The sequence below is a fragment of the Botryllus schlosseri genome, chromosome 14 (genome assembly GCF_051294905.1).
Source record: "Botryllus schlosseri isolate E-star chromosome 14, Bs_hap1, whole genome shotgun sequence".
Taxonomy (NCBI): Eukaryota; Metazoa; Chordata; class Ascidiacea; order Stolidobranchia; family Styelidae; genus Botryllus; species Botryllus schlosseri.
In genome coordinates, this window is record NC_137249.1 from 10,582,826 (window position 1) to 10,608,719 (window position 25,894).

Sequence of the window (25,894 nt, forward strand, 5' to 3'; positions counted from 1 at the left end):
TACGCTGTAAATTGCTATACTCATTGATCTATAGATAACTAACCTACGTAGGTTAGTTATCTATAATTGATCAGACATCGCGAATGCTTTGATAAATGATAGCAAGGCCGGACTTGATAACTGTTTTGTCGTTTCCGCCATCGCCCACGTTCAGGTTTACTTGATCGTCAATGTTTTTCTTTCATGTAATGAATTATCTTGCCAGAATCTGATCTCATTTTTTGCATAGGACTATGCATTTCCAATATTTCCATACATTCTATCGATCGGTGCGAGGAACGACTTTTATATAAAGGCTGTGCTGTAAGGTCGCAACAAAGATGCCGCAGTGCCCACTGGTGGTTTAAGACGATAGACCTGCAGCCTCTGTAGCGGGACTAACACTAAAGTGCACGCTCGTCGACGCTGCGGTAAATATGTATTGTCTCTACTGTTGTTCCAGTTCCAGATCGTTTGCTATATTGGTCTGAGAAGCAAGGTTATGGTCAATTTATAATTTATGACGATTCTGTATTTAGCGCGAATAGATTGTCATGCGAGTGCATTCTAATCGAGTTCAAACAGTATCGAAAACTCTGAAAATCGTAATCATGGTTTGCCGAACTTGGACTTCCGCACTTACTATGTCACAATGAGATGTCCAGTCGCAAAATTTCCGTTCTGGCTATGTCTATTACATAAATAACTGTTCATATATTTTGTGTGTCTCCTTTTTCATTAAATGAATGAGAAAAAGGCTCTATTCCTGCAATCGCTATTTTTGTTGAAGCACTTCCTATTTGTTTCCTGAATCACCGCAATTAATGTTTTAGGCAGGGTACTCGTTTAGTTACAATTCAAAATCACTTTTAATCCTTTAAAAATATAAATATTTTTTCTTCCAGACAGTCAAAGCTGGCCAATTTAACTTGCATCCCAGCTTGAACAAGAATGATTGGCTGTCCAATGTCCAGTGCTCCATTATTGGATATATTGCTCTGAATACATCAAAGTGTTGACAATATTCACAAACTCGGATAGTAGCAAAATGTTGTCTGTGATCCAAGAACTTGAAAAGCGTAATGGGACAGGCGCCGATTTGACAGCTTTGAGCTATGTGTTACATGATAAGAGTTTACAGTCATTATTGAAGGTAAGTAGGCCAATTCAATTACATTTACAGAGTCAGTGTCCCCGAAAAGTACACTTCATAATAGGAATCACAATGAAATGATAGCGAAATCCGGCCCAATGTGATCAATTGGTGAAAATTATCAATAATTAAAGTTTTGGGCACCTTTGTAAACATGTTGCTTGAGAATGTCGTCTGAAATAAACTGATAGCCTAACAAAGTTACGGCGCTGAAAGTCTCTCTCATTTGGCTATAATCTCCATCTCTCTTAGATAAGCTCGTACTGGTAATAGTAATAATTATACATAACAACAATATTATTCATATCTACAGATCTATCAACGTTTGCACACCTTGCCTCCTTCTTCACGTGAACATGCAATAGAATTGCGAAATATAGTAAGATATCCGAGTGCTATTATTTTTATTATGTGAATAGTTGCAAGAGGAGAATTTACTTCCATATTTAATCTTGGACATATTAGCTTGTGTTATGTTGTACTGTTTTATCTCTATTTTATGCCTTACTCTGAATTTATTTTACACATTTTGGGGTGCAAACCCGGCAATCATGCTATAGACTTCCTCATTATATCACTTGGTATGTTGCATCATGACTGACAACTGACGATGAAATCCTGTGCAATCAGTGTGATTATTTTCGAGACTTCACGATGATGTGTCTTAGCTACTTTAAATGTAGGCTAGTACCGCAGTACTCATTTGTGTAAGAACTTGCATTAACATTGAACATCTTCTTGACACTTGGTCATGATGTATTCATTTTTATTCTGCTTCGTTTATTTCCCCAAGCACCTTGTATCACTGCACACTGGGTATCTGAAGTTTATCATTTGTAGAACCAGCAACATAGCCCACTACAGAGCTTATACGACTGTATCTGGAGTGTGTCATAGAAATTTACGAGATTATTTTGTTAACTAATAGATAATTATTTAGACTATTGCCCATCTACAAGATATTTGCTGATTTTTGTCTCTGTCTTCAAATTGCTAAGAAATTGTTAATCCTATATTTTGGAATTATATATATTCGAATTTTCACTTGACAGTTTGCTTCGTTCTTGCTTTCCTTAACGATAATCCCTATTTTTCAGATACCAATCATCACTCAAGGCTGGGAAGATAACCCACCAGAACTTGACCAACTATCTTCCTTGTTATCTTCCTCTCCTCACTTGATTGCACTTTTACTCTGCTATGATCAAGTGACTATTTTAAATTTATTGTATCATGGTATTAAAAAAGAGTCAAGTAAATCACCAAGGAGGAGTACATGAGCTTGCCATGCAACCATGCCTTCTACTGAATTTTCTGTACCTGAAAACGGGAGCAATGCTCGATGTTTTAGATGAGGGGCGTGTAACATTTTTCACAGGCAGCCTAGATTTAAATAGCACCGTGCAACAGGAGGCCGTAAATAGGCCCACCATCTCAATAATCAAGAATTGGTCTAATGATGGTGAAATTATTCGACTACTCATGATAATTCAATGAATTTCGAGTTAATTGAAAAATTTTGTCAAAAATAATTACATGCAAAATCAGCACATGCATATTTAAGTGATTTTAGTGCGTGTCCCTTCTCTTAGCCCAAATATATCAGGCTATAAGCTAAATTAGAAATCCATTTTACAGGCCGCTTACCATTCAAAATTGGCACTGCCATACTTCAACCTCTATCATAATGACAAGCGACAATGCATTCATATTGCAATTTAAAGTACTGAATTTTGTAGTAGAGCCAGATGCAATTTCTTCCATAATAGCAGTTGCAATGATTCACCAAAGATTTAGACTATTGAGGACTGGAAAAACGCTTGCGTTCTGAGGCGCATGCTAGTACTCCTATCATTTGTCATGTGGTTAAAGACTCCACATAATATTATATATTTGAAAAAATTTTGAACTCGGTTTTAGTGATAACCGTCGAATGCGCAATGGTGCTGAGAAATTTCTCATTCTGTAGATTGTAACAAAAGACTACGGGCCGTCTTTTCCTGAAGGCGACAGCAATCCATCCAGTTCCCACGAGGAAGAAACAATGAAGGTTGTACGACTGGTCAAAAGCAGCGAACCATTGGTATGCTCTTGTATGGATCTTGGCTTGCAGTAAATCTAGACTTGTTCACAGCCGCTGAAGTGTCACTCTGTTGCCTTTCACCGCCAACTACCGTGACTGATACGTCTTCGAAATAATCATATAATATTACCCTGGACGAAGTGATTTAATCCTAAAATCTCCAGTTGGTGTAATGTTCCAATTAAGTTTTGTAATTTCTGTAGAAACATTGTCAGTGGGTGTAGTACTTCAATGTGCATTTGATGAATGCCTCGATATCGTAATAATTACATTATAACAACAAACCTTTTCATGCTGCCATCTTATGAGGCCATTATCTGCAGATTCAGAAATTTAGCATGAATATAGCAGTGATAATATATTGTATCATAGAAGACAATGCGCAAAATCGCAGTTGACCGATTGCATATATAATAAATAATTATCAATTAATAATAATAATTTGCAATCAACGGCCCATGTTTGGGTTTGTACCGCTGCCTTTTTATAGTTTGTACACTTTTTATAGGGTGCTACAATTGTACAAGACGAAAGAACGGGCAATTTTGTGTTTGCTAGAATTTTAAAAGGCGGCCCTGCCGATCGTTCAGGTGCGGATCAACAGTATTTCCAGAAAGTATTTTCCTTACTAATCCCATCGCCATCTGTCTAGGTTTGATCCACGTGAACGATATCTTGGTGGAAGTCAACAATGTTCCTACAAAAGGCAAGACGCCCGAAAATATCATGGCGCACGTGGCGAATTTCCGAGGTCCTCTCATATTTCGATTAATACCTGGTGAGCCTTCTGCCGCTTCCGACCCGGATGAGCCTGTAATTGAATCAATGTGCGAATAGAATTGAGGTATCGGTACGCATATTCGCTTTTGCCTTGCAGACGTTCGTCAGGGCCAAGTTTGATTTTAATCCGGAGGACGACAGATTCTTTCCGTGCGTCGAAGCCGGCTTGCGGTTTAGAAAGAACGATATTCTCAATATAGTATCAAGGTAACTGTCAAGTGCGTTGTGCGAAAATATGCGGTATTCCAATGTTCCTTCATACCAGGGTTACAAGAAGCTATTTCTGTAATTTCCGTTGCTGCGTTGTGTTGCTTAGACTTATTCGAGTCAAGTTGAATAAAATCTAATTGTGTATTAGTAGCCATTTTTCTGTGGCTTCGCAGGCTGTCAGTAACAAAGGATTTGCTCAAGTGGATAGTATTCAAAAGTACATTCATAATAAACGTTTATTAACTTGAAGAACATTTTGCGTGTCCCCCCCCCCCCCCCCTTATCCAGACCTATTGGCACGATGAAGGAACAAAACAGTTGAATTGAAAACCAAATAGAGAATTATGAAGCAATCGGGGGCACGCGATAAGCTCTTCCAGTCCAGTTATTCAAGTGGGTATGTTCGTAGACTGCTTACACATTCTACTGTACAGTTTTGATGCGAAAGTACTTGTACTTTGTAAAATTGTAAAGTACATTGTAGATTTTGGATAGGTTTGCTTTGCCGTTGCAACTGACATTGTCGTGGCATCGGCGTGAATATCGCTTCGTAATATTTTTTTTGACATTGTTTCTGTCTGCAGTTTCATGGTATGTTTTTTGTTGATTGCAGAGATTAACTTTCCTGTTTCAAAAGTACACCACCTTTCGTCATGCTTTTGGAAGCATGCAACTTAGGAACCGAACTTATGAAGACTTTTCAAACCCTTTATTTTTACTTCTTGAAATAGTTTCATCATAACTTATAAATTGCTGTTTTCATTCCTAATTTAGCATAGCTTTACGGTATTAGATGTACTTCTACACAAAAAGCGATGCTGAGTATACTTGGACCACCTCTGTGGTGACGCTGGGTTTACATGATATTCTTTCAGACAAGACCCGTCTTGGTGGCAAGCCACGTTAGTGCACGTCGGAGTTCACGCTGTCCGATCGCCCAGCGCGAGCGAGGCCCGTAATAACCCGCAAATGAATTATGGAAAGGTCGGTCTGATACCGAGTGCGGAGTTACAGCAAAAGTAAGAGTCGCGATGGTTTCAGAGTGCTATGCCGCATTTTGTGTCGTCATTTTCCTTTCAGACGAGAGAAGGCCAAAGCTCGGAGACAGGTGGCTAGATCGGCTACGCTTGATAGAAGAAGCAGCGACGACAGCAGCTCAACTACGTCGAGCATATCGAGAAAGAAAGGCCCGTGTAAGATTGATCTTGCAGTATTTCTTGAACTGCCAATTATTTCTCCCCCTGTGCACCTGCTGAAAGATTCTAAAAATGGCCGGCTTTATCATTTTCTACCCCATTAATAACAGCCACCGCTTAGCGAAAAATGTGCACGGTATTTAGCCAAACCAGGCAGGGAATGATATCAAAAAGCCGCCCGCAGAAACTGGGACGTGTTACAAGCCTATGTAATGTGACGACATTGACATCTGTGCTTCGGTGTGAACATTGGGCTCTATCCAATTGTTAAATGTAAATTTCCTTTTATTCTCCCTTCATAGTTATGTTGACATTTGCTTCCCCTATCGGTATGTTTTTACCAATCATCGACAGGGTTGTAATGACTCGAGTTATGACTCGACTCGAGTCAATCTGTGTATTGACTCGACTTGGACTCCAGTCATTTCACATGACTCGAGAATCGAGATACAGACGACCAAGACCGATATTTCATCGTAATTTCGAAGAATAGTAAAGTAACCACCCTATTAGGAGTCTATTGGTACAAGTACTTGAAAATGCAATCAGATACTGCTAAAAGTGAGGAAAATTAGTGTGTTATAAATGGGAACCATTCCATATCACCAAGATTTTAACTGGAAACTGAGCAGGCAACACATTGACTTGGACTCGGACTCGAGTTATAATACCATGACTCGGACTCGACCCTCTGCTCGCTGACTTGGACTCGAACTTGACTCGGCGGTTAGTTGAAAATGACTCGACTCGAGTCAAAACTATAAAAGTGAAATTGACTTGTGACTCGGAGCCTTGTGACTTGGTTCCAACAACCCTGATCATCGACTACAATTGTGGAGCACTACACTACATTTTCAGAATATTTCAATTTGTTGCATTATCATTCGGCTATCTTTATAGCCGAATTTGTCTCTGTTATGCCTTTTATGTCACAACGAAAAAATCCTGTTATGCCTTTTATGTCACAACGAAAAAATCCTTTCTATAATTCGAATTAGGTTATCCGTAATTGCTGAGATTCTCTCCTGACGAGAGCCAGTTGAAAAGCTTCCATTGGAATAAATTTGGCAACATGAATATTGATTATATTGTTGGTCGCACTTCTAAAGCCTATTATATTGGTAATAGTAGGACATAAAATGGGCCGAATTCGAAACTTCAAGCTCCATGATACAAGTCGCACAGTTTTTCGCATCCGCGTTACGGAATCTCTTCGCTGATTACAAACAAGCACGCTAATTGCAGGGACGCTTCTGCGTAGGACATTCCGCTCTCCGAAACCCCATCCTGTGACTTCGCTGAGTCGTCTTTCGCCTGAATTCCAAGTCCACGGTAACTTAACGCAGATTTACGTATACGTTTCGACGCATCGCATGACACCCCCGTTTTTAATCAGACGACAGCCAACCGCAAGATCGACCGGCCTCTTTTGTCCCGTACGAAGAAGTGGTACTGTTCCCGCACAATGGAGAGGAGCATCGGTACAGACCGCTGGTACTAATCGGCGCGCAGGGTGTCGGAAGAAACCTTTTGAAGGAGCAACTGCTCAGCTCAGACCCGACGCTATACGGAGTGCCTGTGCCACGTGAGTGACCGGAGCCTGTCTCGTGCCGTGGGTGTTTCTAATTTTACTTGGTATTACACTTCGAGCTAAGGTCAAGCAGAGAAGAGAGAAGGGCTAAAACGCTAACATAATGCGTGTTCCGTTGGTCCTCGGTTAGAAGTAGAAGTAATGGGACTTTCCATTGTGAGTGGAAGTAGAACAGGAAGTCTTAAAAGTACTAAAATTTGGTCGAGCGGGAGCATACAATCGGAGGTGGCCACTTCCGGAATTGGAAGATGTGTCCGCGTGACTAACGTGACATTCCACATAGTTGCATTCGTTGGAAAATATAGTCAATTAGTCAGTTACCATAATACAGTGGGTATTTCGCCCAGCTATTTTGACAGTTTCACTCGCAAGAGAAGTGAACATAAAAACTACTTCCTACGTTGCTAGTATCCAGAGTGTACAAAAGTAAGGACTATGTAGTGGAAGTAAAAGTAACCTGAAAACATGGTTGCTTGACTTGATTAAATAGTACAAGTAGGAAAAGGCGAATTGAAGTATTCCGAAAAAGTTACTTTGTTACTGACCACCTTTGTGTATACAACAAATTGATAGCTACAGTACTGACCATATATTCCCTCATAATATCTCAAACGCCGTTTTTCCGCGATGCATTGTGTTTTCGTCATGCCAATCTATTCAGATACCTCGCGGCCGCCATTACCGGACGAAGTGAACGGAAGAGATTACCACTTTGTGACTCGACAATTCATGGAACAGGGCATCAAAGACAACCTGTAGGGCAACACGATGTAGCGCTCGTATTCTAGATTCAAACCCTTCCGTAGCTTCATAGAGTTTGGCGAGTACAAGGGAAATCTCTACGGCACCAGCGTCGTCGCGGTCAAAACGGTCATGGAAGACGGTCAGGTGTGCGTGCTAACTCCGTATCCGCAGGTAATGTATCTAAGATTTACCAAGTCATACGGCCAATCAAACATATATTCTTTTTGAAGGCTTTGAAAATGCTTTGTAACAAGGATATCAAACCGTTTGTGATCTTCGTTAAACCTACGGCTTCTGCTGCGATCGCCAGCACTGCCACTGATCGTCAACCGTATTTGGTGAGCAAATCTACTTATGCCAATATCTGCAGAGGTGGTCGAGTGCTCATCATCAGTACTCAAGTAGAAGTAGCGGCTACGAGTTATAAAATATGTACTCTAACCCCTGCTAAGTAGTAGTCTAAAATCGTAACGCCTTCAGTAAGTAGTGCGGGTGGGCAAAACCTACTTTGGCTCTTCGAAAAAGTGGAAGTTCTTTGTTACTGACCTCTGCAGTCTGGATAGTTAATTTGTTACGATTTACGCATTTCTTACTGATCACACTGGTTTGGTATATAATTTGCCTTAACACAGACTTCTCAATATCGTCTTCCGCATCGAAGGGTGAATAGCTAAAAAAACATTGTGAGCTGAAGATTTGGGTTGTGGAGTGTCTATATTGCGATCGTAATATGAATTCAATTCAATTTATTATTTACAATTTCAACATTTCAAACACCACAAGACTGTGATACACTGAGAAGATGGGAAGGTGTCGAAACGACTTGAAGTAGTCTTTTAAATTGAGAGATAATTGGGTAATGGTTACAGTACAGCATCAGCAGCGTCTTGATAATGTGGATATGTGCCTATTTGAAAAATTCGTAATTTACACGCCGGCTTTGTGCAATGGGAAGTCGTTTCGGTTTGGTTTTGATGTGATCAAAAGTGATACAAATGTTTCGCTAAAATCACGGGTTCAATCCAAGTTTGACTTTAATTTTCGACTGAAGTGTGAAATTGAAGTGCTCTGAACCAAGGTACAAAAGTAATTTATGTTTAATTGATATTTCTTTCAGGCGAATGATTTGGATCCACTGATTCAGAGAAGCGAATCGCTTGAAAAGGAGTATGGACATCTGTTCGATTGCACCATTATATATGAAGATGAAAGCAGTGCCCTGGACGGGCTGCTGGAAACATCCATGATGGTGGCAAATGAACCCCAATGGATGCCGAAGGCTTGGGTCCAATAAGTGTCGACACTATTTGTCCAACGTTACTGTGTGCCGATGAGCGTGAGACACTGCATTAAAGGACTGTTACTAAATCTTACCCAGATTCTCTGTTCGATGTTATGTTACTGAAATCGACAGTCATTGTGGTACTGTTCTGTTCTTATGTTTGCAATGTGCTGTTGCGCTGAAAAACACATCTTCTCCAGTTTCTGTATAGACTGCTTTTGCATTGAGTTCGTTTTTCTGTGGACAATGTTTTTTCCGGTGTATGGTGCATTGCCTGATCATGAAAAGTATGCGTTGTTTAAATAATTTGTTTTTCCTCATTTTCAACTGTTAACATTTTCTCGTGGGATCACTGAGGCACTACCAAATTTACAACTGTCTGCCTACTACGAACGCACTAATGGTAACACAATTATGTATACAAATTCTGTAGTAGTGAAATGAATTTACCGTCATTCTGTTATTCCATTATGGTACTGTTCCGGCTTACCCTGCATTTTGTTACATCTTCTTCAATGTCTGATGTATTACTATCAAGAAAAATATATTAGATCATGTTGACGTCCAGATAAATGTGGTATCAGATGTAATATAGTGAGAACATGACCATCAGGGTAATCATCATCATCATCATTGGTTTATTAGCAATTTTATCAGTTCAATACACCACAAAAAATGCGATACAATGAAAAGACAGGAAGATGTCGAAGCGACTAGAAGTTGTCTATGGAATCGGACACCCACCTTGGCCTAGGCGATGTAAAGAGGCGGCATGCACACTGAATGAAAGTAAAGAAGATAGTATAGAAAAAGAAAGCGACAAGAAATAGGGCGGCATGTCATGGGAAGCGAGATCGATAGGTCAGTCGTGGTCCGGTAATCTTGAGGATGGACTGTATTTATTTAGTAGAAATTGCTTGTATTTCGACTTGGATGTGGACATGATCGTCGACTGTCGGATGGCCGGCGGGATACTGTTCCACACATATGGTCCGGCATATTTGATAGAGCGATGATCTTTTCGGTCGATCATATGATATTTGGACGACTTGTGCGCTTTTGATTCAGAGGTAAAGAAGTCATTGAAATATTGCACGAGTAACGTCGTATGTCGGCCACTGAACCCTTCACAAAGGAAATTATCCTGAATCCTGAAATACAAGCACCCGCGACGAATGATTGCCAGAGTTCAGAGTTTGTGAAAAGCGGTGGAAGCTATATGCAAAGCCATTGCCTTAACGATGCATGCTGTTGTACTTCCGCTAGGCCTTTTCAGTAGGTGGCATCGTAGATGAAATATATCTCTATGTTCGGTGTTTGTTCGTGGCGTGGTGGCATTGCAACAGTCGCGCAACGAGCAGTTCCAGTTCGCTCGGTCACCTATCGTTGAGGATTCGTATAGTTTTCGCTTGCCGTTCTTGTTCAAAGAGGGCCCAAATGTTATACAGTCCCTCTCCTGGGCACTTCAGTGAGTTTGCGTACAAATTTAATGGTGACAATTGAAGCTTTTTATCCGAACACGTCAAGGGTGAGTTGAAGTAGGGTACCGCTGACTTTCTCGCCGGCAACGCTGTATTCCTTTTCCTTGCCGGGATACCATAGCGCCGGCAAGTACGAGGTGTTGACTGTTGAGTGGAACTAAGCAAACGTATTTTTATCATTTCAATATATTTTTAATTAATATTATTAGTATGTGTTTTTCTGTTTATCTATAATGAATACGTGGTGCAATGTGAAAGAAGGTGGGTGTTTGTCACAGTAACCATAGCCTTTATAAATGCTATGCAGTAACCCCACATGTTATTTTGGAACACAAGATGACGCCAGAAGTATTGTCAATATTCTAATCCTTTGCTGTGCTCCTGCCACTAGTAGGCGAGATTGCGGGAAATATCCATATTTCAAAAAATAATACTGAAGTCAACTTCCTTGCTCTCGTTTGTTTATGGCGAAGGACTCCGATTATTGTTGCGTAGATACTAAAATCTGGTATTATTTCTAAACGAAATTGCGTTTCATTTTCATTCGTGCTGTGTTATCTAGCTGGCATACGTTTCAAGTAACTAAAACTGTGATGCAGTGTGGAATAAATGTAGTTTGTTAGTGGTACACGTACGGTACGACGAAATGGGAAAAGCCTTATTGGGGAGAATTTATTTACGGTGAGACTGTCCCACCTCTGTGAAGTCGCGGTGCACTTTTTAACCAATATGTACTGATACTAAATACGATCATCCTTCTAATTTATTGTGTGTCTAATGAGAATAAATGAGGTTGGGTAATCGACTCTGCCAGACAAGAAATTCTCCATCCACTGTACACAATTTACTGCGGTACCGTTATTCAATGTAGAGTAGAGTAATTTCCTACCAAGCAATAAAGTTTATTTTATTATCATAATAAGAACAAGAAATTATGAAAATCCAACTGCAGTCTGTATACACAACAAAAATATGTTGATTGAATTGAATGCATCCAATTATAATTTAATATATTGATAAATATAATGAGTAGATTTTTTAAATTCACAAAAAAGCCACTATACCAGCAGAGCAGCAAGCAAATGCCAGCTGTGTACCGTAGTTTTCACATATTTGTTCAGGGATTTCTGAATAATATGATGTTGAAACATGTATGACTGGTATTGAATGAATCATCCACATTATAACAAATCTTTCTGCTACTCCATACAGTAGAGGCTCAGCATCTACTTGTGTCTTTGGCATCACACTTTGTAACACCACCATTATTTGCTGGTCTTGTCAAAGTTGCGAGCTATGAACAAGAACTATAATGTAAGAGCCATCGTGACAAGTTATTTGGAAACTGCTTGATACGAACTCACACGAGACATTTTCCGTTGATCTAACTATAGTCCACCAGCATTAGCAAATCATCCTAACTATCTGTAAATCACCGTCCCAGATTTTGGCCAAATTCCAATAAGTACCGTAATCTAACCGCCGCCAGCTTTCAACACTGCCAAGATGTTTGCAAAATCACGGAACGATGAAAACCAACAAGGAATGTCAAAGCCAGGAATCACCAGAGCGTCAAGAAAAAGAATGGCTGGATCACCGGTATCGGGTGAAGTGAAGAGATCGGCTTTTGGTGACATCACAAACGCGGTGATCGGGAAAGACAACGCGGCTGGCAAGGTAGCGAAAGCTGTGAAGCCCGCAAGGAAATCTTTGAGGCAATTGAAGAAGCAAGAACAAAGCGCAGCAAAGGAATTAAGCAGTGCTGCCAATGCTCTGCCGGCAAACGCCAAGAAAGTGTTATATCCTCCGCCGGGATCATTGCAGAATCGTTTGGAAAAATTACTTATCGCCGAAGAACAAGCTCAATCAACAACTACCGAAGACAATTTACCAACTGAGTACTACGCGGTTGAAGTATCTCCCCGAAGGAAAGCGCTCAAGTTTTACGATCACGACGCGGAGAATGCCGCCAATCCCTACGAATCTCCAGTGTACGCCCTCGCCGTTTTCGAGTACATGCGCGCGAGGCAAAGTCTATTTCCAATCGCCAAGTACATGCAGCCGTTCGGAGAAATCAACACTGACATGAGAGCTGTACTTGTCGACTGGATGGTGGAAGTGCAGGAAAACTTCGAAATGAATCACGAAACCCTGTATCTCGCCGTGAAGCTGGTGGATTTGTACTTACAAGCCAAAGAGACTTCCAAAGATAAGTTGCAATTGATTGGCGCGACTGCCATATTTGTCGCAGCCAAATTTGACGAAAGACATCCGCCTTGTATCGACGATTTCATGTACATCTGCGACGATGCTTACACCCGCGATCAGATGTTAGCTATGGAAAGGTCGATGCTGCATGCGGTCGGTTTCGATATCAACATACCGATATCTTACAGGTTTTTGAGACGGTACGCTAAGTGCTCAAAGGCCAGCATGCAGACGTTGACATTAGCTCGATTCGTGTTGGAGTTGAGTCTTCAATGTTACGATATGATCGACAAGAGCGATTCGCTCATGGCTGCGTCCGCGCTTTGGCTCGCTTTTAAGATGTCAAAGAAAGGAGAATGGAACGAGACCCTGCAATATTACAGTTCGCATAACGAAAAAGAAGTTTGCGCGCTCGCGATAGAACTAAACGCCATGGTAGGCCAGTCGAAGGGAAGAAAACTGCTGACCGTCTGGCAAAAATATTCGCACAAGATCTTTTACGAAGTAGCCAAAATACCATTGTTGAGCGACGAACAGTTGAAGGAAGAAGAACGCATTTCGAAACAAGAATCGCCCAAAAAATAAACGCCAATAACCTGCCTTCAGTGGCACTGGCATTAAAGTCCTGACGCGATTGATACAAGATGATACCGCGACACTCGGTCCTAGCCTGTGGACAGAGCATAGGTCTGCGTCTCAAGAGAGTTACGCCCTCCCAAAATCTCGACTCGTGTGATGTTGTATGTCACTCTAACTCGTCACACTTCGTGGTTTGTTGCTACACTCGCATGTTGCTGGATGGTTAGAACGACGACGTTAGTTGAACGTGTACCAATGAAGAAAACGACTGTTCCAAAGTAGTCAGATATGATGTTATTTCTACTGTCCTTATCAAGATCATCTTTTTTAAAAATATTGTTTGGATATGATACTTTTTCACTTCCATTTTTATCTTGTCTATTTTAGGCCAGGCGCGGACTCATTGTTCTTGCAATGGTCCAACCGATTGGCCGTCCGTCGCATTTTTCTTCGTTTTTCCCTCGTGTTTCTACTGCTCTTTCGTACCGATTTTATGCCTCGCTTTCATTCTTTATTGCATTGTGTCGTGATTTGTTGTGGATGAAGTACTTGCGTTTGATTTTTTTCGACTGCCAGCTACTATTGTGCTGCCGGCGCCCTGTGGACTGCGTCATGAATTGAATTAAAAATATGAGCTTACAGAATTCGTTAGTTTGCGATTATGATTGCAGTGCTCCATGAACATTATTGCAGTGGTCGCTCGATTCAAGTTACACTTGGTTACGGGTAAGATTGAGGGTTTGGGTTAGGGTTGGGTTTAGGATTACAAATGTCGGAAAAGCAGTTGTGGTAAACATTCGATAGTAAAACCGAAGCTCTTCAAAGTCGAGAACCATTAGGCAAGATAGAAAATTATTCAATCAATTCTGGTCACTACCCCGCCAAATATTAGAACTTTAAATTTGGCCTTGACCTCTCTCATATAGACGTGGAATAAAATGTTCGCGTGTCCTCTGCTTTCTTCCGTTCTAAACGGCCTTATACGTGATGAGCAAGAATAGCAGTTGGACCATAACCCTCAACCAAATTTGCCCGGCCCCCAGTTAGTACAATAGTAGTACACGTCCCCGATCATGTCCAATTCCAGCATGCTCCATAATGACAATATCCGTCATATTATATTTTCATCCGATCAAGATGTCCAATGTAGCCAACAATGCGATAAAAGGATTTTATATGTAGAGAAAGATTGCTAGTAGGAATACTGTATTGTTCACTAAAAATGGTCATTTTGCCAAATCGACTACTACGGGAAGACACGCTCTGACGTCAGTTTCTTTGTCATCAATGCCGTTGAAATCCAGTTTTGGCGCCATGGCGTTTTTTAGTTGTGCTTCTACAATGTACAATGTACTTATGTACGGTACAATCATCATCATCATCATTGGTTTATTAGCAATTTCATCAGTTCAATACACCACAAAAAATGCGATACAATGAAAAGAATGGAAGATGTCGAAGCGCCTTGATGTCCAAAGCTATAAAGCAGGACATTTGGGCGTTTTATGAGAACATTTTCAATTTTTTTGCAAAAGTAGGACGAATCCTCCTAAATTAGGAAGTATGGTCATCGTCAGTGGTCACATGGTCAGGTCACCCTGCTGTTACGGGGAGATTCGCGTAGCCTTCGGCGCGAGAGAAACGCTGTCTCGACAGTAAGCACGATTCGAAGTGTCGGAGGTTTATCTGGGCTCCTCGTCATATGACTCGAGACTGACAGCCAAGACGGACATTTCCTTGTAATTTCGAAGAATAATATATGCGACCAGAACCTGCAAAAGTGAGGAAAAATAGTAGGCCTATGCGAACCATTCGATATCACCAGAGTTATATGTGGGTTTAGCAAGATTTTAACTGGAAATTTTACAGTCAACACAATGACTCGGACTCCAGTCATAATACCATGAATCGGACTCGACCCTCTGCTCTCTGACTTGTACTCGGTCTTGACTCGGCGGTCAATTGAAATGACTCGAGTCGAGTTGAGATTGACTTGTGACTCGGAGCCTTGTGACTTGTTTACAACCCTGCGGATCAGTGGCATGATTTCAAAATGTTACCTCAAAATCCATAACTCTGTTTTTCACTTGAATACTTCATTATCAACGCTCTCCACAATACTATTAGATAGGCTACATTATATGACGGATTATGTGGACTCTATCAGACCACCGCCGTTATTCGCAAACAGTGGAATTGGCTGAAACACGATATTGTTGGCCGATAACATGCAGTTGGCTCGGCCAGGGATCCCTGGGCTCGGCGTACGCGTTGTGAGGATACAAGAGATTGTAAACACCAGCGATGGAATTTTGTTCATTGTTTTTATATCGCCCATTCACTATTCAGGTTTGTCTGCGGAAGACCGGGGCTGCAGCATGTATTTGGTCAAAGTAACAGCGGCGAGCCGCGAGACCAATTTATTTGAATTATATTCTTCGCGTAGCAACATATTTTCCGTCTATTTGACAGCATACGACGGTTTCGCGGTGGCGTTTCGCCTCCAATACCAATATTTGATCCATTTTCTAGAAAACTCTAAACTGAGTGAGCAGTGTGCAGTTTTATGCCTTCTCAGAATATAGTGTCAATGTCACCGATTCGTTCCTAATGATGGGCAAAGTGAAACCTCAACACCGCTGTCTGATGGTAATCATGTGACCTATGAGCATGAACAGTTGAACACCATGGAAAACTGAATTCCATGGTTTCCATGATGAACACGAACATAAGTATGAACATGAACATACTCGACATTTGCTTTTTGAGGGATTATTTAATGGAAGTATTTTTCACACAAAATCTCCACGCATGCTAGAATAGTGCTGGATCATACAAGCATTTTTCAATCTACTCAGAATTGCTTCGCGCGCCGGATGTTTGACACCCCTGTCGTAATGCATGCGTAACCGACAAGATAGCGTAATGGTTAAGCGTCCGGCTTCTTGATCGGTAGGTCGTGGGTTCGATTCCCGGCTGGGTCAGACCAAAGACCTGATTAGTAACACTGGTATCCATGGCTTCCCTGCTTGGCGCTCATGCATTGCTGGGATAGCATGGAGGGGTGGTGCATGACTTAGAAAGGAGGCTATATCTGCACTTCCTTGTCCAGCGGCATATGCACATCATGCACTCATGGTATGCATATGCGCAGATCGTGTGTATGTGTATCATGAGTCGGTGTATATGCCGCAAAAAAACATCAAGGACAAAAATAAACTACGTCCTTTCCTTCCAGACCTAAACGCTAAATCAGTGAAATAGGAACTGAACATGGTGCCTCCCCCCTTGCGCGTGAACGCGCAAAATTTTATTCGATAACCAGAAAATCTATTCCACAAAAAGTTAACCTACACTATTGTCCGTGTTGAGATGCCATTCAAAAGTTGTGAAATTGAGACATTACAAAGCATAAGCTAATGATGCAAGCCATTTGCACAAGTGAGTCTTTGATTGGCCAAGTTAACTCTATATATCAGTGGTTCTCAAGGTTTTTCATCTCGCGGACCGGTAAAATTTCAAAAACTATATGGCGGACCGGTGGACCTTCAAAATTTATATCCAACCAGACTGTATAGTATACGACCATTTTTTCGCAACTAATGGTAGTAGAGATTGACATTTTGAGGGTTTTATTCGTAATTAAATATTTTCATAAAGGTATTCACATGATTTCACGGTATAGTTATAGTCTGCTGAGTCGAGGTAAAAATCCTCTGGCCCAGATAAAGTGCTAGCGCGGACAGTCGATTTATAGCTAACTAACGTGTGGATAGATGCGCAACACGTGATTAACGATTGAGTACCTAGATGCAGCTAGCGATTGCTGGTCGCTTCGTAAACAGGTATTGTATGCCAGCGGCCGGACAGCATTACGTATGGGGTTTGTTCGGTCTTTGTTACCACTCGGACATCATATCTGGGGTATGTTCGCAGTGTGTTCCGCCATTCGGACATCATATCTGGCGTGGATTCAGACTGCGTTGCCATTCGTATATCATGTCTTTGGTATGTTCGTATAATGTGCCTTCCACCCATACTGCCAGTATATATGTGGTAGATTCGGACTGTGATCCGCCACACGGACACCACGTCTGGGGGATGTTTGGAGTTTGTTAAAACTCGGATATCATATCTGGGATATCTTCGCACTCTCTTCCGCCACTGGGATATTATATCTGGTGTATATTCGGACTGTGATCCACCACTCGATAATGACTGGGGTATATTCTGACTGTAATGGAAACTCGGGCATCATAACAGGTTATGTTTGGACTGTCTTGGCACTGAGATACCATGTCGGGGGTATTTCGCACTGTGTTCCGCCACTCGGACATCAAGCCTGGGGTATGTTTGGACTTTGTTGCCACTATGAAATCATGTCGTTGATATGTTTGCACAATGTTACGTCACTAGGACATGATGTCCGGGTTGCCACAGGCAGAATATATCCCAGATATGATGTCCGAGTGACGGATCACAGTCCGAATCAAGACCAGATATAATGTCCGAGTGGCAACACGGCCTGAAGATACCCCAGACATAATGTCCGAGTTGCGGAAGACAGTGCGAAGACATTCCATATATGATATCTGAGTTGCAACAAAGTCCAAACATGCCCCAGTCCGTCTGGCGGCACACAGTCTGAATCTACCCGGATATACTGTCTGAGTGGAGGCGTAGTCCGAACACATCTCGGACATGAAGTCCGAGTGATGCAACACGTTACGAACATACCAAAGACGTGATATCCGAGTGGCAACACATCTCCGAATCTACCCCAGATATGGTGTCCTAGTGGCGGAATATAGTGCATACAGCCCAGATACAATGCCTGAGTGGCAACATAACCCGAACATGCCCCACACGTGATCTCCGAGTGGCAATACAGTCCGAATCTGCCCGAGACATAATGGTGACCGGCCGCTGGTACACAATATCTGTTGACGAAGCGACCAGCAATCGTCAGCTGCATCTGGGTAAGCCACTCAACCGTTAGTCACGTGTTTCGCATCTATCCGTAGGTTAGTTACCTATAGTCGATGACAGTGTATCGCGCCGAAGGCCGTGGATTAATCAACCACGCCAACTCGAATGATATTCTTCTTTTCAACAATATCTAGAGAAGAAGCGTTTCGGAGTCGGAACAAGCACCTTGCTCATTTCCCTCTACCACCAGACATGCAATACGCCGCACGAAACCACCTGGCAACAGCGATACGGAGTCATCCACAATATTAATGAATCGAAAACGAATGATCATGCAAACAGCGCGCTGCAGCAAGTCATCTCGTAGACTTGTCATTCGCATGTCGTCACTGGAATCGGCTTGAACTTCAATTAGTTAAATCGAACATGTTTCCTGGCCTAATATTAGCTCGTGAAGTTATGAATAGGCAATGTTTAAAATTTGATGTATTAATTTTTTCATCAATTGAGAAGGCTTCAACATTTTGGCTCTTGAAATTCGGGTATAAAATTTTAAAATACCGGTCGGACCGGCAGAAAAGTCGTCGCGGACCGGCGGTTGAGAACCACTGCTATATATGTCCGAGTATAGGATTGCATTTAAAACGAACGGTGTTTTGAAACACTTTGTTTAGAACATGTTTTAAACCGTTTTTTAAAAAATGCCTTTTTAAAAAAACTAAATTGTGTTTTTTAAGTTGTAAAATTAGGCCATATTTGTGCAAATACTTTCCAAGTAACATGTTGTATAAGCCTACGGACAATTACCATGAGATATAGCCGACGTATATCGATATGGGATGGTTGGAAAATAGTCGGTTCAACATTAATAGTACAGATATATTTCGTCAAAGGAGCTATATTTATCCTATATTTTCAATTGTCAATATCAATCCACTATGACGTTACAATTGAATATTCGTGACGTCATAGCTTCTAAAAATATTAAAAAAACAACAATGAAGAACATGTTTTAAATTAGGGCCTTGTTTTAAACATGTTCGTTTTGAATTGATTTTTGTTTTTAATGCAACCCTATATGTCCGACCGATTCGGCATCGGCTAGCCAGTTGAGTTCAGTTGTTGCTAATAATTTTATCTTTTCTAAAACAACACACGATTGCGATACAATGAAAAGATGGAAGGTGTCGACATGACTTGAAGTAGTTTTGAAATCAGATACACACCCGGGCCTTAACAACCATCAACCATAATTGGCATGCTGGCGATCTTCCACGCGATGCAACGTTGTCAGTTAAACGAAAATAGTTGATTCGGTAACCGAAATCCCTATATTCATTGTTTCGTGAAAACTAATCGAAAATTGCGATCCGTCTTGAAATTATCTAAAGTTCCGTTTAGTTTAGGCCTCCGGTCGCGTTGCGTGCTCGGTCTTGAATAACTAGAAATGGAACTGCTAGATCTTGATCTGGCGTCAAGGCCGGTTAGATTCGGGGCAGGCTTTTTCCCCGCGGCATTCTCCATGCTCGCGGGGAACGGTAGAGCCGCTCGTCCATTTGAAGAGAAACTGGACGAGGGGGTCACCATCATCATGTCCGATTCACGCGTTTCTGGCTGACTGGAAGAAGCCGAGTTGGATCCGACAAACACCGGTTGGAAGTTGGCGAAAACTCTGTTGAAATTCCCTTCTCTGTTTTTCAATTCGTTTCTAAGCCATTCGTTTTCTCGTTTGATTCGCTCAAAGTCGGTCTGAAAAGATAGTATATAAAGCGTTATCTAATCAAAGATATCAACAGGAATACTAGGATATCGACATATGTTTATTACGATGTACAGAACTGATATTTCTATTTCCCCGTGCAGTTATAGGATAAGAGAACAATATGAAGACAAGCACCAATGTCTTTGTCGAACTTCAACTCTGTAACACAAAACCCATTCGTATTCCCCTCAGTCAGGCCGTTATCATGATTGAATTGGCGATTTTCTATGCATAATGTTCTAATAGAGTTTTATCGTGGCCACATGGCCAGTCCACGCCTGTCTGCTATACTTTAAGGTAAATTTCGCGACAATATGGGTTGACTTCACAAGTTCAGCGGTAACGGAACATGTGAAAGCGCATGAATTTAATCCACTCGAAAACAAATTTAATAAAGCACCTTGTGGGTATATAACATGAATATTATATAACGAGACAAGATTACGTAGGTATAGAACCAAGTCTGTCAGATATCGCAGCTGGCAAACGTGTCCAGTATCACTGCGAATAGGCCTCACTCTAAGTGAAAAGACCCAAAGGACCGATAAGGGTGTTACGCGAAAACAGAACCTAACTCAAAATTATATCGCGATGATAAATTCTACGTGCATATACCTCCCTATACGTTCTTTCGTGCACGCATAATTTGGATTAAAATGTTGTGCTCGATTCATACCACGGTAAGTCTGAGTTACGTTCTCGTTTCGTGTGCCACAGGTGTATATTCACACTTATGTATGTCAGGGGTGGTAGATGGGTGGAAATACACACTCTTTTCGCTGAGCGTGCTGCTCTATCGAGCTGAAGAAAATATAGGCCAAGTCACGGTCGAATTATAAATATTGGGAGTAAACTTACTAATACTTTCATGCTCGTTTGAGGCTGGTTTAGTAATTCCGTTGACGGTGAGTCGGATTCCCTTTTCGTCGATTTTTTTGAAAGATTCAGTTCGCGCCGAAGTGACTTGACTTCATCTTCGTAAAGCTTATTTTTCTTTAGAATGTCTTGAAGCACTTTGTTCTTTTCGTCAGCAGCCTGTGTGATAGCGAAATTTATTGTTGCTGCGTCAAACAATTCGCTCGCATACTGGGGCGTGATCAATCACGTCAGTCATCGTTGGTATGCTATTTAACGAATAGTTACGACAATCTAACTCCCGAAAGTGATGCAAGTTCATTCAAACTTCTACTTGACAAAATCAAAAATGATCAAAACAAATAAGGCATTTGAAAAACTTATAGCCACTGCCTACTATAAGTGCTGCAACTACACAAAACCTAAGTACTGCAAAAAGTAGAAGTACAACGTTATTGACCTGATCGACCCCCATCCCCCACCCCAGGCATTGCCTACACATATACAGACACGTGACATTTTCACAAATTATTGTATGATTTTTTTGTATGATCTTTCACGAGGTTTTCTTGCCAATAATCTTGCTACCCTACTTTTATGGGCAATGGACAATGAGCAAACTTGGTCCGTCAAATAATCAAACACGTCAATATATTAATTATGTAAGTTATGGATCTGTTGAAAGATCATATCCTGCTACTTGAACCCGGTCAGATTTCTGCTCGCTTAAGCATCATATTCTATATAAATAATTTTATGGGTATCATTTCATATTGACAAACCTTTGCATGTCGCTCAGCAATTTGCTTGTTTTTTCCACTCGCTTCAATCGCAAGTGCAAGTTGATGCTTCAATGCATCCAACTGCTTGTTGGACGTCAAATATCGTATCTCTATCTCCTCGTAACTCTTACGCAGCCTCTGAAATTCATGTTCCCTTTCTTCGAGGATCTTGTTTGTTTTCAGCAGGTCTCCTGACATCCCAGTCGAGCCGTGCTTCAGAATTTCCAAGTCCTTGTGGGCTTGTGTCAGTAGATCTCGGAGATGGTTGCTTTCCTTTCGCTCCTCCGTGATGTCGCTTTTTAGCGATTCTATCCTTTCTTGAGTTTCTCTCATTATTCGATTTAGGTTACTTGTCATTTCATCATTTTCCTTTTTCTTCTTTCGTTCCAACTCTCGTATGCGATATTCTAATTTCTCAATGCGGCTTTTAGCATCCTGATAAATATCACGAAATGTTTTTTTTTGTGAAAAAGTGTGTTTGATAGTTATTGCGGACTCGGGGCCTGTAAGCTTCATTGTGCGATTAGTTACCATGGTAAAATGGACATATTACATAGAATATATAGCTGGCACTCGCACCAACGCATTTTTATGTACACGGCGTGGGTCGTATATGGGAGCATTTGAAAGAGAAGTCTAGATGGGAGGGAGAGTCTTCGATCCATGAGAACGCACTACAATTTCAAATAACCTTCGTATATTCGTTTCATATTTCGTAAATCTTCCAAAATTGGTATTCTTTAATTATTACGTCACGCGAAAATGCTCATAGTAATAATAGCAGTGATATTCACGAACAGGGTAATTTGGGGAAGCCTCAAATCGCGATTTATCGCAATAGGCAATAGTACATAGCTGATAGTCTTATTCACTTATATTTATATATTGCTTCATTCATTTTTATCATATCAAAACATCACGGAATTGCCAGACAAGTATAAAGCCGTCCTGACACGCCCTACTGAAGTGGATCGAACAAACACTCAGCACTGAGCCTACGTATAGTGAAACTATAATATATTGAAAGATAGTCATGACCGAGACATTCACACTCAGAGATAACATACAGATAGAGACACATGGATGTGGATCGCATAGCACTGGGGAAGTTTAATGAGTATCTCGTTGTATTTCGTGTTTGAATGTGGTCATAGGCCGGGGACGCTGCGCGATACCTCGCGGATAAATTAATATTCCGAGGTATTCAATATATTTTAAAATGATTATCCATATCACCATCTACAATTCAACATCATGCAATGTCACGCTCAACCGAGTATAGCCTATAATATATCTCCGACTTACTTGAATAACCAATGATATCTCGTGTTCGTAGGCATCTTTAATTTCATCGAGTTCTACTTCACGCTCATGATTTCGTATAAATAACATGTGAACAACCTATCAAACGAATAACAGACATCAATGTACGAGTAGGACGTGACCATGTGCTTGTGCTCATCGTGCACATTGCACGTACAGACGTCTAATATGTGACATATTCGACCTAAACCCGTATTCGCTAATGTAGGCACTAATATACAGTACTATAATGCATTAAATAGACGTCAAAGTATTATGGCCCGACAAATTACTGATTGGCATTCATTTGTTTCAGCAAAACCGCATACTTTCACTTACTCACGAGCCATTGTGACTATTCGAAATAACGATAATTAGGTATAAATAGCGATCACTCAAATACTTGGCATGATCATATTCGCACTCTCATAAAATGATCTCACCTGAGTCAATTCTGCCACCTTCTTTGACATTTTGTGTCCAAAACTTCCCCGTGCAAACCCATTTTTTTCTTGAAACTCCATCTTACCGGTTACCGTCGGGGTCGACATGTTTAATCTCCAAGCATTGTCATGTAGAAGGTTGAGATAGGGACTGATGTTAGGATAAGCCTCGCTTAATTTTCGTGTTTGATTACCCATTGAGATATCAGTTTACGCTTCTTTACATCAATCGTCGCTATACAATGTCCTAGTAAAACATGTAGCGCTTTATATTATACGATCACAGGCGTCATTCCAGCGTTTTCATGAGGCAGAAGCTTACGCGATAATTCATCGTAACCAATGCATGTCCAAATAGCCTAATTTCTATATTGCTAAACTGAAAACGAAGCGCACATGCGAGTTGACTGAAGCACATCCCTCAAGTTTGTCAAAGGATTCTATGTATACCTATATTCTGTATGTATGCCTATATACGCCATTGTCATGGATAAAATAGTAATAACCGGCTGAAAACAAAGCGACATTATAAGTTTATAACAATAGCGAGGATATCAACAAACTCCCAAACCCCATATAATGGTATATCCCGAAATCCAATGGGCTTTCATGCCGGTGGCTATTATCTAGATTTTTGCTATATGCCAACCAATAGGTACTCCACCTCGCTATTCAACATATATGATAGGACCTTCGAAGAATTTACGGCGAAAAGTCAACGACATTCTTTGCTGGAAAGGTGGGAACTACAGGCTCATTGTTCACAGAGGTGGTCAAAGTAGTCAAGAAAGCTACTCAAGTAGAAGTAGAAGTAGCGACGGAAAAATCTACTCAAGTACGAGTAGATGAACTTCTTCCATAAGCAACCTAAAACTACTTGAAGTAGAAGTAGAAATGACTGACTTTAAATCTTCTCAAGTCAGTAAGTAATTGTGAAAACGATCGTAATTCGTTCGCATTGATTGTCAAAAGCAGTCAATTGAGCTATGCGAAAGATGCAGAGCTTGCTTCATATTGATGCATACCAGGAGGTATCCAATTTTCGACAGCATATGCGTTCGTCCGCATGAGATGAAAATGATAGTATTGATATGGAAATTCGATAATAATCCTCTGTTTGTACGAAAAGCACATTTTGAACACACAAAATATCATGGTATGGCATCATCCTCCCCCATATTATAAGGCCCGTAGTTTAGTCGAAGAGCAATACGGAGAAGGTGTATCGGACACGGTGTAAACACTTTGCGCGATTAGTAAAGGTTAATAAAAAATACGGTGGATCGTAAAAATGCCGTATTGTGTAGCTTTACATCTGGAAATTACACTTGCTTTTATACTTAATCATGTATGTTCTCCAGACAAAAGAACTGATACTATAATCAGAACTCAAAGTATGATACTGGGAATGGAAAGTGAAATACTACTTCTAAGAGCGGAAAATATATTTCATGTCTTTAGTCCGGAAAGTTTTAAAGGTTGTATGGTAAAACACGTCTAAAGCTAAAAAATTATCAGAGCCCACTTGTCCTGGTTAATACACGCCATGGACTGCTAGACTACGATATGATAAGTAAATGCTACATTGCGAAACATCAGTTTCAAACGTTATGATGTGCCATATATATAATGTGATGAAATATTTCATACGGGCGACAAGGCGGTGTGAATGGAACCACGCAACCCGCTACCTAAATTATATTCACGGATACTTTCGTGAAATCTTATTGGTCACTCCATATCCACTGTGCGCGAAGCGCGACGAAAATTCAGGGATTTACTCAACTTTTATGAAAATTAAATGTTGATACTCCGTGAAAACATCCCCCAAAATCCTCGGGCTATCTTCCTGATTGGCGGATTAAACTACTTCTACTTGATGAACTGAAAATAGCGAAAAGTAAGTAAGTAGATAACAAAATATTATGAAGTAGAAGTAACTGGTGTCCATTATCGGTAATGGTTTTCTCGGTATTGATATAGAACCTAGGGATGGTGTGAACCTCTGAAAGGTTCAGGCTCGTGTGAACACGAACCTTTTGAAAGGTTCTGCGTGAACGCGAACGTGAACCTCATGACGTCACGTGACTTCATATTGCTAATTCTAACCATACATTTCAGTGAAGTGATAGCCTACGTTAATGTATTGTATACGATACCTAGCGACGACTCGAGTAACATAATGGCACAATGCTGAAGTACATATTGACGTTTTAAACGTCGCCAAATGTATCAACTGGGGCAATCCCATAATATCCTTATCTTATGTCGCTTTGCCAACAATTTCGATGAGGACTTGCAAGGGAATATAAACTTACACATTAAGGGTCTAGGCCAGACCGGACAATGTATGCGGAGTCTCAGTATTGCTACGTTGATATTGAGCAGAGTGTAAAACGGGTTTCTATACTTGTTTGCGATAGTAGTAGCCAACACCCCAATCGCAGGGATTTGGTTTTTATGATACAATAAATATATGAAGTCAAGCCAAGATTGACGACGTACGCCTGCTAGATTTTTCATATCATATCAATT

The 25,894-nt window shown here is 40.9% G+C and overlaps 4 protein-coding genes across 7 annotated transcripts in view; 2 read left to right on the forward strand and 2 right to left on the reverse strand.

Moving 5' to 3' along the window:
• Positions 1 to 25,894, reverse strand: part of LOC145455596 (5-hydroxytryptamine receptor 2B-like) — a 176,945-nt gene that overhangs the window by 21,020 nt on the left and 130,031 nt on the right. The gene's annotated exons all lie outside the window — the stretch shown is intronic.
• On the forward strand, positions 392 to 9,591 carry LOC145456045 (MAGUK p55 subfamily member 7-like). Of its 3 annotated transcripts, none has more exons than XM_080334076.1 (16): positions 392 to 410; positions 885 to 1,132; positions 1,446 to 1,511; positions 2,230 to 2,340; positions 3,102 to 3,215; positions 3,724 to 3,805; positions 3,868 to 4,028; positions 4,093 to 4,202; positions 5,081 to 5,224; positions 5,286 to 5,398; positions 6,647 to 6,733; positions 6,798 to 6,986; positions 7,654 to 7,747; positions 7,799 to 7,907; positions 7,967 to 8,074; positions 8,854 to 9,591. In XM_080334076.1, exons 2-16 carry the CDS (start codon positions 1,028 to 1,030, stop codon positions 9,028 to 9,030), a joined length of 1,770 nt encoding a protein of 589 aa, XP_080190202.1. In that variant the 5' UTR covers positions 392 to 410; positions 885 to 1,027; the 3' UTR covers positions 9,031 to 9,591. The 3 variants fall into 3 exon arrangements, with proteins under 3 accessions (XP_080190202.1, XP_080190201.1, XP_080190200.1); XM_080334075.1 differs by lacking the exon at positions 392 to 410 and adding an exon at positions 459 to 478; XM_080334074.1 differs by lacking the exon at positions 392 to 410 and having other exon boundaries at positions 511 to 1,132.
• On the reverse strand, positions 6,139 to 24,439 carry LOC145456048 (uncharacterized). The gene is made up of 6 exons (XM_080334079.1): positions 23,360 to 24,439; positions 22,920 to 23,015; positions 21,615 to 22,049; positions 20,836 to 21,012; positions 19,537 to 19,964; positions 6,139 to 6,215 (listed from the first exon to the last, which is right to left on the reverse strand). Exons 1-5 carry the CDS (start codon positions 23,555 to 23,557, stop codon positions 19,551 to 19,553), a joined length of 1,320 nt encoding a protein of 439 aa, XP_080190205.1. The 5' UTR covers positions 23,558 to 24,439; the 3' UTR covers positions 6,139 to 6,215; positions 19,537 to 19,550.
• Positions 11,043 to 13,930, forward strand: LOC145455918 (G2/mitotic-specific cyclin-B3-like). 2 transcript variants are annotated; one of them, XM_080333950.1, is made up of 2 exons: positions 11,043 to 11,180; positions 11,944 to 13,930. In XM_080333950.1, the coding sequence occupies exon 2, from the start codon at positions 12,006 to 12,008 to the stop codon at positions 13,290 to 13,292; it is 1,287 nt and encodes a 428-aa protein (XP_080190076.1). In that variant the 5' UTR covers positions 11,043 to 11,180; positions 11,944 to 12,005; the 3' UTR covers positions 13,293 to 13,930. The 2 variants fall into 2 exon arrangements, with proteins under 2 accessions (XP_080190076.1, XP_080190077.1); XM_080333951.1 differs by having other exon boundaries at positions 11,051 to 11,188.

Excerpts from the sequence above, each read along its gene's own strand:
- LOC145456048 (XM_080334079.1), bottom strand. The coding sequence starts at position 23,557 with ATGGGTAATCAAACACGAAAATTAAGCGAGGCTTATCCTAACATCAGT. Across the intron at positions 23,016-23,359 it reads AGGTGGCAGAATTGACTCAG|GTTGTTCACATGTTATTTAT; the intron begins GTGAGATCATTT and ends TTCGTTTGATAG. Across the intron at positions 19,965-20,835 it reads AAACGAGCATGAAAGTATTA|ACCGACTTTGAGCGAATCAA; the intron begins GTAAGTTTACTC and ends CTATCTTTTCAG.
- LOC145456045 (XM_080334076.1), top strand. The coding sequence starts at position 1,028 with ATGTTGTCTGTGATCCAAGAACTTGAAAAGCGTAATGGGACAGGCGCC. Across the intron at positions 1,512-2,229 it reads CAATAGAATTGCGAAATATA|ATACCAATCATCACTCAAGG; the intron begins GTAAGATATCCG and ends CCTATTTTTCAG. Across the intron at positions 2,341-3,101 it reads TTTTACTCTGCTATGATCAA|ATTGTAACAAAAGACTACGG; the intron begins GTGACTATTTTA and ends CTCATTCTGTAG.
- LOC145455918 (XM_080333950.1), top strand. The coding sequence starts at position 12,006 with ATGTTTGCAAAATCACGGAACGATGAAAACCAACAAGGAATGTCAAAG.